Source organism: Lycorma delicatula, chromosome 8 (assembly GCF_047948215.1).
Source record: "Lycorma delicatula isolate Av1 chromosome 8, ASM4794821v1, whole genome shotgun sequence".
Taxonomy (NCBI): domain Eukaryota; kingdom Metazoa; phylum Arthropoda; class Insecta; order Hemiptera; family Fulgoridae; genus Lycorma; species Lycorma delicatula.
The window spans coordinates 99,615,514-99,631,164 of NC_134462.1; the positions used below are offsets into that span (position 1 = coordinate 99,615,514).

The 15,651-nt window shown below is 28.8% G+C and overlaps 1 protein-coding gene across 1 annotated transcript in view; it reads left to right on the forward strand.

The window, feature by feature from the left end:
* sgl (UDP-glucose 6-dehydrogenase sgl) overlaps positions 1–15,651 on the forward strand; it is a 57,178-nt gene that overhangs the window by 9,176 nt on the left and 32,351 nt on the right. The window contains exons 3-6 of the mRNA XM_075372552.1: positions 1,623–1,760; positions 6,431–6,595; positions 9,570–9,767; positions 12,426–12,573. Coding sequence (XP_075228667.1) covers positions 1,623–1,760; positions 6,431–6,595; positions 9,570–9,767; positions 12,426–12,573 — 649 coding nt within the window. The remainder of the gene's footprint in view (positions 1–1,622; positions 1,761–6,430; positions 6,596–9,569; positions 9,768–12,425; positions 12,574–15,651) is intronic.

A 15,651-nucleotide genomic window follows, 5' to 3' on the forward strand; every position in this document is an offset into this window, starting at 1 on the left:
GCTTTTTTAAAAAATAATTTTTTATATGTAATCAAATATATTTTTATAATTTTTTTTGTATTTTTTAATCAATTAAATTGTAATTTGAAAATGTTTAGATGTTCTCAGTCGACCCTTATTTTCTACATCTATCTGTCAATTAAGTTATTTCAAGTAACATAAAATTTTGCTTTATTTTAGGTTTTGTTAAAAAAATAAAACAAATTTATTTTGTGTCTTTTGCAATTTCAATGAATTCTAGGAAGAAATGCATAGTGGAGGAAAATAGTTTGTACTATTGATTGACTGGAATTGACTATCCTGTGTCACTAACCCATTAATAAAATTTCTTTTGAAATCTTATTGATACATTGTACTTTTATCAATCCCCTTATTCTTATCAAATTCTGATCACATACATTTTATCAAAATTGTGTTTCAAAGAACTATTGATATTTCTAATTGAAATATCAACAGCTCTTCGTCTGTTTCATATCAGTTCAACTTTTTCAAGTTTTACTAACATGGCTAAAAATTTTTGAAAATAATATTTTAATTAGGTGGCGAAGAGAAATGTGAAGCTGGAGAAATCTGAGATGTGGCAAAAATGTAATGCACAGTCACTCATAACTTGTAAATGAAAAGAGGTAGTCAAATGAAACAAATATACCATAAAAGTATATTTATTTGCTACAAAATCTGACATTTATTTTGCTACTTTGTCACTATTTACAGCTATACATTTCTGTCAACAGTGACCGGTGAACTAGTTTTCTGATTTTGTAAATGAAGAATGTTGGTGATCTTTCATTGATCCACAACTTACTGCATCCTTCAGTTCACCATCTTTGGTGAAGTGAATCTTAATATCTCTTTTAATTACAGCAAGAAGAGAAAAATGTAGGCTGCCAAATCTGGTGAGAATGGTGTTTTGAGGAGGATTGTATATGTCAGTTTCTGTACACATCCGGCCTAGGGACAGAATCAAACCCTCATACTGACATTTTTTTCAGAAACCATTGTTTTATTTCACATTGTGTCATTTTCAATTATCACATTGTTTCATTTTCAAGTTATCAATCCAAAGAAATGTGGAAATCAAATTTTTTCTTTAATTATTTTTTTTATACATATTTTATCTAGGTAAAATGATATATTAATTCTGTCTCTCCTTTTTCATCCCAAATTTTCTTTTACACGGTACCATATTGACACTTGTCTGTGGGCAGTGACTGACTACATGTGGTAGGATTATATAAAAAGAAGTGATTTTTTTTTTTTTTTACAAGGACTTGACATGTGTTATGATATTTGGCTTAGTGAAGTAGATAGCCAAAAACTATTTTATTTTTGTTGTTTTTTTAATGCCTGCAATTGTAATGGTTATGAGAAAAAAACTATTTTTATCAGATAAAAAAAAAATACTTTTGAAAAGTATTATCTGACATTTTATACAATGATATTATGTTAGATATGTAATTATCTATATCATTAAAACACTACATTGGAACTCTGCAACAGTATGTTTTTTTACATTTATAATTATTTATTTTAAAAATAATTTGAGGTTTGTGATGTCCAGCCATTACATTCCAGTATTAAAATAGAAAAAAATTTAATTTATTTTATATTTTTGTTTGCAGCCTGGATTAGATGATGTTGTAAAAAAATGTAAAGGTGTTAATTTATTTTTCTCTGTTGATATTGAAAAAGGAATCAGAGAAGCCGATCTTATATTTATATCTGTCAATACACCAACAAAAACATTTGGAAATGGAAAGGTATGTTATATTATGAAAATTATTTAATATATTGCATTATGTTATGCTCTGCTTTCAGTCATATTTTTTACAATTAAATACATGGTAGATGTTCTACTGTAGGCTACTTTGAATGTAGCTGTGAAAAATATTAAATAGCCGGAATTTTGGTTAGGATTGTTATAGTCTGAAGCTCTTTATGGCAAAATCTTTATTTTACACTGTCCTTTGTGTCACAACCATTCATTTAATTTTACCCTTTCCACTTAAGATTTTTGTTGGCCGCCTTTCCTGTTGGGGTTTGAAAATGTGGTAGACTCACATAAAAAAATAGATTGTTTCAAGATAAGATTTGCTAAATTTAATTTTTCTGTGTTTGACTTTTGAAACCTGTGAAAGTCAACTATTGGTATTAATTTTTTTAAGTTTCTGTTACTGAATTTTGGTGGTAATGTTATTTTATATATATATATATATATCTCAAATGAACAAAATAACCACCAAACACAGCAGCAGAAAACCTAAAAAAACTAATACCAAAAATCAACTGTCAAGGGATCCTGTATCATCAATCTGTACAGAATTCCACAATTATATCAAACAAAATCAAAAAATAAATAAAAATTTAAAAACGTAGAAAACATGAACCCTAAAAACCAGAAAACTTGGACAACGCAACTCGCTGCCAACTGCAATAGTAATAGATTTAAAACATCATGCAACTACGTACGTAAATATTGTTGCCAACTGCTACAACCCACTGTGTCTTTAATTAAAGCATCATCTTCAAAAACAATCTGTTGATTAATCATTTCATACTTTTGTTTAAATTTATAAATATAATATTTTTCAAATATAGCCATTCTTTTATTGTTGTTATAAATTTCCAAACTTTCTAAATTATTTTTGTAATCAGTAGTACTATATTTACACAAAAAAAAAAATGGCTGGCCATATTAAAAAAAAAACCTGTCTTCCTGTTTCTGTAAGCATTGTAATGTTCTATAAATAGTTTTTTTAAAAGATCTGTTAATTTTACCAATATAAATTTTATTATATTCATTACATTTAATTTTATATATTCTCTGTAAATCCTGTCCATCACTTTTGGCACAGCAAGTGGTCTGGATCTTTTACGCTTCCAGCATAGCGGGTTGCAGCAGTTGGCAACAATGTTATGAATGTAGTTGCGTGACGTAAATTTATCATTCCAGTTGGCAGTGAGCTGTGTTGTTCAAGTTTTGTGGTTTTTAGGGTTTATGTTTTCTAAATTTTTAAGTTTGTATTTATTTTATATTTTTGTTTAATATAATTATAGAATTTTTTGCTGATTGATGATGTGGGACCCCGTAAAAGTCTACTTTTGGTAGTAGTTTTTTAGGTTTTCTGTTACTGTTTTGGTGGTTATTTTGTTGTTATTTTAGGTTGATTGGCACAGAGGTTGTCAGTATTTTGATAAATTATTTGAATTTTCAGAGAAAAAAAAATATATATATATTTTTTCTCTTCAATCATTTGACTGGTTTGATGCAGTTCTCCAAGATTCCCTATCTAGTGCTAGTCTTTTCATTTCGATGTACCCCCTACATCGTACATCCCTAACAATTCGTTTTACATGCTCCAAACGTTGCCTGCCTGCACAATTTTTTCCTTCTACCTGTCCATCCAATTTTTTTAAGCCACTACTCCAGGATGCCTTAATATGTGGCCTATAAGTCTGTCTCTTCTTTTAACTTTTTTTCCAAATACTTCTTTCTTCATCTATTTACCATAACACCTCTTCATTTGTCACTTTATCCGGCCATCTGATTTTTAACATTCTCCTATAGCACCACATTCCAAAAGCTTCTAATCTTTTCTTCTTAGTGACTCCAATCGTCCAAGTTTCACTTTCATTTAAAGCTATGGTCCAAACATATACTTCAAAAATCCTTTCCTGATGTTTAAATTAATTTTTTATGAAAACAAATTATATTTCTGACTGAAGGCTCGTTTCGCTTGTGCTATTTGGCCTTTTGTATCGCTCCTGCTTCGTCTATCTTTAGTAATTCTACTTCCCAAATAACAAAATTCCTCTACCTCCATAATCTTTTCTCTTCCTATTTTTACATTCAGTGGTTCATCTTTTTTATTTCTACTACATTTCATTACTTTCGTTTTGTTCTTGCGTGGGTCTTCATCCATGCCATTCATTGTTCTTTCTAAATCCATTTTACTCTCAGCTAGAAATACTACATCATCAGCAAATCGTAGCATCTTCATTTTTTCACCTTGTACTGTTACTTCTGATCTAAATTGTTCCTAACATCATTAACTGCTAGTTATATGTAAAGATTAAAATGTAACGGGGATAGGGAACATCCTTGTCGGACTACCTTTCATATTATGGCTTCTTTCTTATGTTCTTAAATTATTATTGTTGCTGTTTGGTTCCTGTAAATGTTAGCAATTTTTCTTCTATCTCTGTATTTGAACCCTTAATTTTTTTAAAATGCTGAACATTTTATTCCAGTCTACGTTATCAAATGCCTTTTCTAGATCTATAAATGCCAACTATGTTGGTTTGTTTTTCTTTAATCTTCCTTCTACTATTAATCTGAGGCCTAAAATTGCTTCCCTTGTTCCTATACTTTTCCTGAAACAAATTGGTCTTATCCCAACACTTCTTCCACTCTCCTCTCAATTCATCTGTATAGAATTCTAGTTAAGATTTTTGATGCTTGGCTAGTTAAACTAATTGTTCTGTATTCTTCACATTTATCTGCTCCTGCTCTCTTTGGTATCATGACTATAACACTTTTTTTGAAGTCTGACGGAACTTCCCCTATTTCATAAATATTACACACCAGTTTGTATAATCTATCAATCGCTTCCTCACCTGCACTGCGCAGTAATTCTACAAGTATTGCATCTATTCCAGGAGCCTTTCAGCCATTCAAATCTTTTATTGCTCTCTTAAATTCAGATCTCTGTATTGTTTCTTCCCTTTCATTCTCTTCGACTTCCTCTTCTTCCTCTGTAACACCATTTTCTAATTCATTTCCTTCGTATAATTCTTCAATATATTCTATGGCTTTCAGCTATATCCAACTTTTCTTCTTTTTTTTTGCCTCGGAGGATGAGATAAAATGACAATTATGTAGTGTGTAAAAATGCCATGCCTGACCAGTATTATGTCTGACTTGATATTAACTAAAATATTTACTTATTACAGTTAAATTAATTTGCTCATCATTATTTGAGACTGAATTAAACTGAACTGACAAATTATGGTTCAACTGAAACACTATATTACAGGAATCATAAAAACACTACTGATCGGTGAAACAGATTTAATCACGTTTATTTAAATTAACATATAGTTAAGTGAAAATAACCCCTACAGTCACCAAGATAAAATTTTTCTTGACTTATATTGTTAATTCATTTTCATCACATGCCACAATAGCATTGTATTATAAGAAAAAATTTAAAATGTTATGGCAGGCATGAATAAACAGAAAATTAATTAATAAAGAAAAAATAACTTCAGTTATAATGTCCGCTATTTTAATATGTGAAGTCAGTTTGCGATCCACAAATGTTATCATATAGCAGATACATCTGTTCAGTACAGTTGATGACAATAAGTGAAATCAGTTGTCATAATCATAAGTTACCAATGAATGAAATTAGTTGTTCCAAATGATGTAATTACAATTAAATATAAGAATAAAGAAACTTTCAAATTCATAATGCCTTTCAAAATCATAGAGTTTTAGCTTCCTAATCCATATCCTGTAGATATATTAGATCAGTTGTAATATAATAAAGTTGTATAAAAAGCTTAAATTCCAGTCATATATTTTCACTATTTGCTATTATGTTATTGACAAAAATAAAATATCTTAGTAATAAACATACTTATTAATATAGATATATTTCCAGTCAATGATTTGTTGATGCCTGACAGTTAATTTAGCACAGATGTTGAACAGTGCAGTAAATATACACATCATTTAAAAACGAAAAGATTTATCATCTTACATTGTATGTTGACCACTTATTATTGATATAAATAACTGTATAATAATTGTTTCATTTATATTGTTAAGATTATTTTTATTTTAACTATTAAAAATAATAGTTATAATAATAATAATTATTATTATTTAGATTATTGTGATAAAATAAATAATAAATAAAGTATTATTATTAAAAAAGTTATTAAAAATAGTAATTTCAACCAAAAATTTAATTGATTCATTTTCATGCATGATAGTATTTACATTTTATTTTAACATACAGTAGTATTTACATTGAACAAGTGCAACCAAATCAAAATATAGTGAATCATAAAACACATTGAATTCTCCTCTTCACCATAATAATGGTAACTAACAAGCTTCAACAGTTTAATACGGTTCTCACCGACCTTGTAACACTGCATCCATGCACTGATAAAAGTATTTGTTTACGTATTGAAAACAATTTGGACAGTGTCTTTTCATTTTGAAGTGTACTTCATGTTAATGTCATGCTTTGTTCAAAACTATGGGTGTTTGAATCCCTACCATTATTTTACAGACACCTATATTAAAGCTACTGTGGACAGTGTATAAATTTTAATTCTTTTATGTAGGTATACCTACATAAATAATAGATTTGAATATGGATTTTTTATATATATGTTTTTTTTTTTTATTTAATAGGGTCGAGCAGCTGATTTAAAGTATGTTGAAGGAGCAGCAAGAATGATCGCTGATATAGCTGATGAAGATAAAATTGTTGTTGAAAAAAGTACTGTACCTGTTCGAGCTGCAGAAAGTATAATGAATATTTTACGAGCAAACCATAAACCAGGTGTTAGTTATCAGGTAAAATTATAAAAGCAGATATGTTAATACTTTTTTTGATACATTGTATTGTTTGTCACCATTATATTGGGTTCCAGTCAACAAATATATACTGGCCTGTTAGTCTGCAGATGTAACAAACACCTGTAGCTTGTTACGTGCATGAATTACACAATTGCTTATGGACCCTGAATCAAGGTAGCTAGCTGCACTATATATATATATACACACACACATCTGAGAAGACGAATTGGCTCTATAAAATGTAGAACTAGGCACAGGGTTCATGCTTCCACGAACACAGTTAGCTAGGTAAGAGGGCAAGGATGTAAGACATTCAAGATGTCCAGATGAGACCTGCAGTGAAGGCAAAAGCTGAGTTTATAAAACACTGATGTAAATGTCTACTGAGGCCTTTAAATCATTGGCATCTCAACGATGCCTGGCATGTTACTGTAAGATGTAAAAAGTTGGAGGGCGAAAGACGACTCCTGTTAAAGCCCATCAGGGCTAGGAAGGGTGTGACGACTGGAAGTGTCACAAGGCAGGTGTCTTCCCCTATGAGGTTGGGATGTGTCATGCATATCACTCTTTAATTAAAACAAAATACTATTATTGACTTTCATCTAGATATTTCTGCATTAACAAAATCCATGTGTCATTCCTATCCTTAGCTCAGTGCCTTCAAATTTTAAAAAAATAAAGTATTTTATTTCAATTTGTTAATCCAGATAAACAAATAATATAATATATATATATATATAGTGTAGCTAGCTACCTTGATTCAGGGTCCATAAGCAGTTGTGTTATGCACAGCTGACACTCATGGATGTAACAAGCTATATATATATATATATATATACATACATACACGAGGTCTGTGAATACAGGAATGAGACTAGTTTTTTTTGGCAGCCAAAGTGGCAACTGTGTAAAGTTACTAATTAACATATGGTTATATGAATAGCTGGCTTATATTAGGTATCAATATTTTTAGTTTATTGTTACCACATGAGACATAAACAAACTTTTTGTGAAACAAGTATTTGTTGCGCGTTACAAAAATGGGTGATACTAATTATGAGCATCGTTGTGCAGTCAAATTTTGTGTTAAACTTGGTGAGAATGCTACTGAAACTTTCAAAAAGTGACGACATTGTTGATCAAATTGAGACTTGATACAGTACAACTGGTGATTAACTGTCAGAATGGTTGCAGAACAATTGAATTTGAACCATAACCACAGTCCATCAAATTTTGACAAACAAATTGGACATGAAAAAGTTTGTCCAAAATTAGTCCCAAAAAACCTCACTGTTGAATTGAAAAACAACAGGATGGAAATGTACCAAGATCTTCTAGGGCTAATTGAAACTGATCCTGATTTTCTAAAAAATGTTATTGGTGATGAATCTTGGATATTTGAGTACGACCCAGAAACAAAACGCCAGAGTAAGAAGTGGTACACTTCAAACTCACCCCGTCCCAAAAAAAGCAAACACGAGCAAATCAAAACCATGCTAATTTGTTTCGTTGATAGTAATGACATTGTCTATAAGGAGTTTTTGTCTACAGGACAGACTGTAAATCAATATGTTTACCAAGAAATCTTTGAAAGACTCGCACAGGCTCACGTGGTCTCATGCGGGTGGAAGAGATGCATCATGACAATGCATCTTGTCATACTGCACTCTCAATTAATGAGTTCTGGCAAAGAAAAACATTCCTCTGCAGTCCCTCAACCTCATTCATTCACCTGACTTGAGTCCCTGCGACTTTTTCCTGTTCCCGATATTAAAAATCACCTCAAAGGACAGCATTTTGGAACAGTAGAAAACATTAAAAATGTAACCGACCATCTGAAGGATATTCCAGGTTTTGAGTTCCAACACTGCTATAAAGAGTGGCAAAATCATTTGAAGCATTGCGTGGCTTTCCAAGGGAACTATTTTGAAGGTGATAGAATCCATGTACAACTGGATTGTAAATAAAACGTTTTCATGAACCAGTCTTATTACTTTATTTACAGACCTTGTATATATATATATATATATATATATATATATATATATATATATATATATATATATATATTCAAAAAATGTAATTATTAGAATTTTCAACAAAAAATATACACACACATACATTTTGCTATTTTTGGTTAAATAATCACAAATTAATAGTGAAATGCAAGCTGGAGCATTATGGTGCAGAATCAAAGAATTGTTTGACCATGTTTATAGTCATTTTGTATGAATTGCTTTACATAAATGGTGTTAAACCGCTAAGCAATACTTGTACACCTTGTGGTAAGAATTTATAATGGACAATATCATCGTAACCGAATAAAAGGACTAAGAAAAACCTTAAAGTCAATCAGACTTGTCATTTTTTTCAGGAAGCTTTGATTGAGATAACTAAGCTTTTGTCTCAATATCATAACTGTACGTCTACATTTTCTCACCTCTTTTGACATATTTGAGTAATTCTGAATCATCAGCGATGTCTGCTAACAGTTATGCATTTATTCAATTTGAAACAAATTCTGCTACTATTCATTTCATACCCATTATGTCAGTCAAAATTGTTTCATTTGAGCCGTAAGATATTTCCAGCTCTTTAGTAACTTCTCTAATAACAACTGTTGATCACAGTGTCCTTTTATATATGTAATTTATTTCTCTTGATTTAAATATTTTCTCTTTTAATGACTAATCCTTTTGCCTAGCCTGTTTTTCTGAAAAGACAGATCTGGCTGAAACTTCAGGTTCATTATAATTTGAAAATATTATTTTCTTGTATTGCTAACGAGGCAGCTGTAAAGACTAGATCAGGAATTCTGTTTTTCCAGTTTAAAAATCCACTAATTTATATTTTGATTTACAATTTTTAATATGGAAAGTACTAAACTGTTGAATAAAATCTAATTTTGAGTAATTAAATGGTTACCATCAAAATCATATTTACGTGTTTATTAGATTTTTTCTATTTTTAGATATTATCAAATCCAGAATTCTTATCGGAAGGTACTGCTATAGATAATTTACTAAATGCTGATAGAGTTTTAATTGGAGGTGAAGATACTAAAGAAGGATTAGCAGCAGTTGAAGAACTGTGTTGGGTTTACGAACATTGGATACCTAGAAAAAATATATTAACTACAAATACTTGGTCATCTGAATTATCAAAATTGGTATGTAAATTTATTCACTTTAGGTTGCTTTTTGTTTTGTTTTTTCTTTTTTTTATGCAAGTGATGTATTTTATAAGTGCCATATTTATCTGAAGTATTCTTTTTTCTATCATTACAGTGTCATTTATTTTATGTTTTTGTTAAAAGTATTACTATCGTAATTATAATTATTAATTAAAATAACATGTTTTGTTTATAATATAAGACTAAAATCATTTATAATGTTGATTATAAATACATTTGTTGATACAGTTGTTGATAGTAAGTACATTTTTAAAATAATTTTTTTTTTTAGCCTATTAATATCTCATTGGTGACAACATTTTTTATGATACAATTTAGGATCTCAGAACCAGGTTTTTTCCATTGTAAGATATAACTTTCCCAAAACATGCATGCAGAATAATAAAATAAATACAATTACTTCAGATATTCTTAAATCCTGTATTCATACTGTTTAAATTATGTTATTTACTGGGATTTTTATTATAAATTTGTAGTAATTGTACAATTACTAGTTTGTGATAGTAAAATACACATGAAAGTATGCAAAGGAACTTTCCATACTTATACTTTACATAAAAATGATTTCTGATTTTCATCCTTTAGTAATTCTAACTTTGCACCAGTTAGAGAGATTTAATTCTATAATGTGTCCCCGATGTTTGTTTTGCATTCATAATGGTGTATCTCCTGATGACAGTAGCCAACCCCCTAAAGACCTGTCAGGTAATTAAAGAGTTTTTCAAAACTGTTTGGCTAAATTTACTTTGAACTTTGAGATAGTTTGCTTTTTTCCTGCCTGTGGTTTTGTATACCACTAACTTTTTAAAGAACAAACATCAAGAAGATAAAAAAAATATTTTTTCTATCCTTTTATACATCTTTACATAACTGGATGGACAGTTTTCTCTGGTTCTGACCGTGTTCTCTATATACACATACACATTATATATATGTTATATTCTAATAACAGGTTTAATATTATTTCGTGTTCTGTGGACAAAAACCTTTTCCAGAGTTGGGTTGTCACATTTGATAGCATCATTACAGTCTTTACATCTTTATACTTAAGGAAGATATAATATGTTGTGGCAGTACCTGCATGAAAGTTCTTTAATTTTTGAGTTAAAAGGCACATTTTTTCAGATGAAAACTACAGGAGAGACACGAATTTAACTGAACTCGTATAGATTTATTAAATCATTTCTAAAGCCTTCAGCATAATGAGTAGCTTTTTCTGTTTCAAAAGCCTTGAAATTAGGGTTTAATTGCATTTCTTTTGTGGATAAAAAATGGCACAAGTTGATTTTTCTTTTAAACTATAACTGGCATTAGTGATATTTTTATTAAGATATGGAAAATTATATTTTTTTTTTTTGGGCGAAAAACTCCTGGGCGTTAGGAAAATTATATGTCACCTAAAGAATATAAAGTAGTCAAGAAAAAAATAAAAGGAATTTTACAATTTTTTCTAATGCTATTTTTATTGTATTGTCTTTTATATCAACCTAATGAGCACTGATAAAAATATAGGCTTTCTTTCTTTCTTTTTTGACAATGAAAAATTATAGAACAATTTATAAAATTAAACAAAACCACAAATAAAACTGTTGAAAAAGATACATAAAATTACAATGCCAAGAGCAGGTGGAGTGGAGACTAGTTCATAAATTAAATCTTAATTCAAGAAAAAAATAAAGTCCACTTTCAAATTAAAAACTGCAACAAATAATTTCAATATTTTAAATGAGATGAAGTCAAAATGAATTTATATCCATGCAGAAAACAACTGTAAAGAATAAAAATACAGTTTAAAAATCAAATAAATAATAATAACATTTAGCCATACATTAGCAAACAAAAATCAATCATCATGAATCATTCAATTTAAAAGAAATGTAAAAATTATCAAATAAGCAGTAATAGCATTTAAATGACATCTCACAATGACCATCCAACTAATCATTACACAATAATTGATTTAATAACAGATTTTTAATAATAAGTTACTCAAAGTTAATGAAAATTTCGCAAAAGTGTGAAAAATACAAATACATTTACGTCCATAAATTTTCAGTAATACGATTTAAGAATTTTGCCTAGAATGAATTACCCTAGAAATTAATGCTGAGTAATAATAACATTTTGCCTGTGGTATTATAGGAAATCTTTAAATGATGCTATTTCTACAAAAGGTAGACTGATTTTTTTTTTTTTTTTAGATTATCCATTTAGATACAAATGAGTAGAGTATAGATTAAAATACTTTTTTTTTTATAAACAAATTACAAATTTTTACATAGACATATTTATAAATCATTGATATGAAAGAGTGAATAAAATGATCCAGTTGGATTAAGGTGCAATTTTCATAAACATTTTCTTTTCTTAATGAAGAATTTACTAGCACAATTAGAAATTCATAGTACATGTTTTCATATATTGTTTGATGTATCTTATTTATTTATCAAATTATAGAATAATTACTAATGAATTGATAAGATTAAAGTCATCACTTTTTGCAAATTTTTCATTACTTTTCAGAAGTAAAAATAACGTATAGTTTCAAAATTACTAACTCAAAGTTATATTACAATTAAATTTTATTAATTTATGATAAGTGACTTATTTGTAATATTTGGTTTTATGTTTCAGGCTGCAAATGCATTTTTAGCGCAAAGGATATCTAGTATTAATTCTTTATCAGCTGTGTGTGAAGCTACAGGAGCTGATGTGTCTGAGGTTGCTAGAGCTGTGGGTAGAGATTCTCGTATCGGTCCTAAGTTCTTACAGGCATCTGTCGGTAATAATCTTTATTATAATATTATATCTAATAATAGATATAATATAATATAATAGATATAATAATAATTACTTTAATTTTGTATTTTCAGGTTCTCATAACACTTCTGATCGCATTGATAAAATTCTCTTTAATGAAAATGATAGTATTTTTTACCCATAAAGCTAAATATCTGGGTGATTTATTAGTTGAAAAGTCCTCGTACAATGATCCAATTGATCTCATTTGTAACAAAATCAAATTGTACTATTTTGTTTGATGTGTCTTAATAAAATGCTAAGCTTATCATTATTACTATTAAATATTTATTATGCTTATTTGTATTTCCATTTAAAATATAATGTCATTTCTTGGGGCTCACTCAAAAAATCAGAATGACTAATTTATCCTTATATTTATATATGGTGCAGTTTTTCAAAAAATAATAGTAATTCTTAAAAAATAATTTTATTCATCCCTACCAAACTAGTTAACAGAACTGTTTTCATACTTTAGCTTCTGAGAAAGAACTTTATTATGCTTCTAATGCCATTTCAATAAATTACCAAACAATTTGAAAAATTTTCCCATCAATTTTTTTTAATTACATTAAAAAATTTCTTCCTTATTAAATAACACTAATTAAAAAAACTCAATTTTCTACATCTCATTCAATGCAACACAAATTAGACATCTTCATTCATTATAAAAGACTAGTAATAAATGCAATCTTTGAAATAAAACTTGATTTTTATTAATGAATAAGGAAGTTATTTACATTGTATATAATAAAAATATAACTTAAAAACAATAAACTTCCAAAATTAGAATGTTTGACAATTTGGATGTCTGATATTGTAAAATCTACTGTATTCTATAGAAAATGACAGTATTTAGGTTATATTAATTTTTGATAACAGTAAATATGATCATAATATACTAAATATCTGATGACAGTGTGGTAAATATGAACAGAATATTTAATATCTAATGATTAATTTCCATCATAATATAAAAATATATAAATTTCAACCAGTGCTGCTAATAATCAATAATTAACTGTTAACTTATCAGCAATTATAATATTGGGTGTCACTACTATTATTAGGATTTTAACACACTTAAAATGCTCTTATAAGCACTATTAATATATAACTTTTTAATCTTAATTTATAAACAGTTCATTGAAAATTTAACTGTGTTAAAATGTTTTAATTGCACTCAATAATTATTAAGATCTGTTTAGGTAAAAGTGTTAATCCATAAATTTATTAATGTTAATATTAATATACTTTAAAAAAGTATGCAATAAAAAGCATTGATCATTAAGTGAATAAAATTAGGAAAATATAAAATATTTAGTTACTGTGAGGAGGTATCACTTAATTGAGACAATCTTTTATATATATATATAACACACACACACACACACACACACACACACACACACACACGAGGATGGATGAAAAGTTCTAGGCCTCACACAGAGATTGTGTTATTTCTTAATTTCTCTATAACATCATATGATTCCATTCTTCATTAGTTTACTGAGTTTCAAGTCATTGCATCATTGAGTATAGTATTTATAGTCTATCAAATGGGAGAATTGGGTGTTTTTTTTTTTTTTTTAATGGATAAATCTAGAAATTTGTGCAATGATTTAATACTTTTTTCTAAAAGGGTTAAGGGCAAAGGAAATTAAAGAAGAGCTTGATATGATTTGGGAGACTTCTCCATTAAATACAGTAGTTAAACGCTGGTTCACAGAGTTTAAAGTGGGTCGAACATGCACTAGCAATGAGTGAAGTGACTACATCAGAAATGGTAGAAAAAGTGCATAAAATTGTTTTGACAGATCAACAAATGACAGTAAACAAGTTAGCAGAGTCTGTAGGCATGTCAGCAGAACATGTACACAATATTTTGCATGAACAAACTGTGCATTAGATGGGTGCCACATGCTCATGCCTGACCAAGCAGTGTCAAAAAACATTTTGGGTCAATTCAGAGGAATTTTTACATCAATTTGTGATTGTTGATGAGACTTGGGTTCATCACTACACTCTTGAGACAAAACAGTAATCAAAACAACAGGTTGAAAAAGGTCAACCTGCTCCAGTAAAAGTGAAAACAACTTTTCACGTAAAAAATTATGGCAACTGTTTTTTGGGGATGTATGTGGAATAATTTTCATTGATTATCTAAAAGAAAAGGCTAAAACAATAATTGGTGAATATTATGTGACCCTATTTCAGTATTTCAGCAACAAAATTAAGGAAAAACAACTGCATTTGGCAAAAAAAGTTCTTTTCCATCAAAACAATGCTCCAGCTCACACTTCAGTCATTGCAGTGGCAAAAATCAACAAACTGATATTTTAATTATTTGTTTGAATTGCTACAACACCCTCTGTAATCACCTGATTGGCTTCCAGTGACTATCACTTGTTTCCTAATCTAAAAAAAATGGCTTGGAGGGAAGAAACTTTTACCAGTAATGAAGTTATTGCCACTGTAAATGGTTACTTTAAGGAGTTGTATGAATCGATGTATTGAACTGGCAGATGTATTGAAGTGGAGCACTGCTAGATGTACTGACCTTATTGGTGACTATGTTGAAAAATAAATCGAAATTTACCCAGAAAAATTTTTTCTTATCCAGGCACAGAACTTTTCATCCTACTCACATGTATACATATATTTTAAAAAACTCCCTGGAATCATGATAAAATTTTATGATAAAAAATACAAACCTGATTTATCAGTATGACTGTGATTGTTGGTTTTTATAACATAGACCAAACCTGATAACTGACATTTTAACCACTTATCCTGCCAAAAGGTTTATCACTTTCATGCTATTTACATTTATGGTAACTAGGAAAAGTTTCTCAATTATATTTAGGATCCTTAATTAGTTTTATAAAAAAACATTATTATTTATCGGTATATTTTCAGATTTCAAGAGATATTTATAAAAAATTTACTAAGAATGCCTTCAGTTTGGATTATTTAAAACTTGACCACTGAAATCAAGTCATCACTCCCATTTATGACATATTTAAAATCATCTCTATAACAACAATGATTTTAAAAGTGT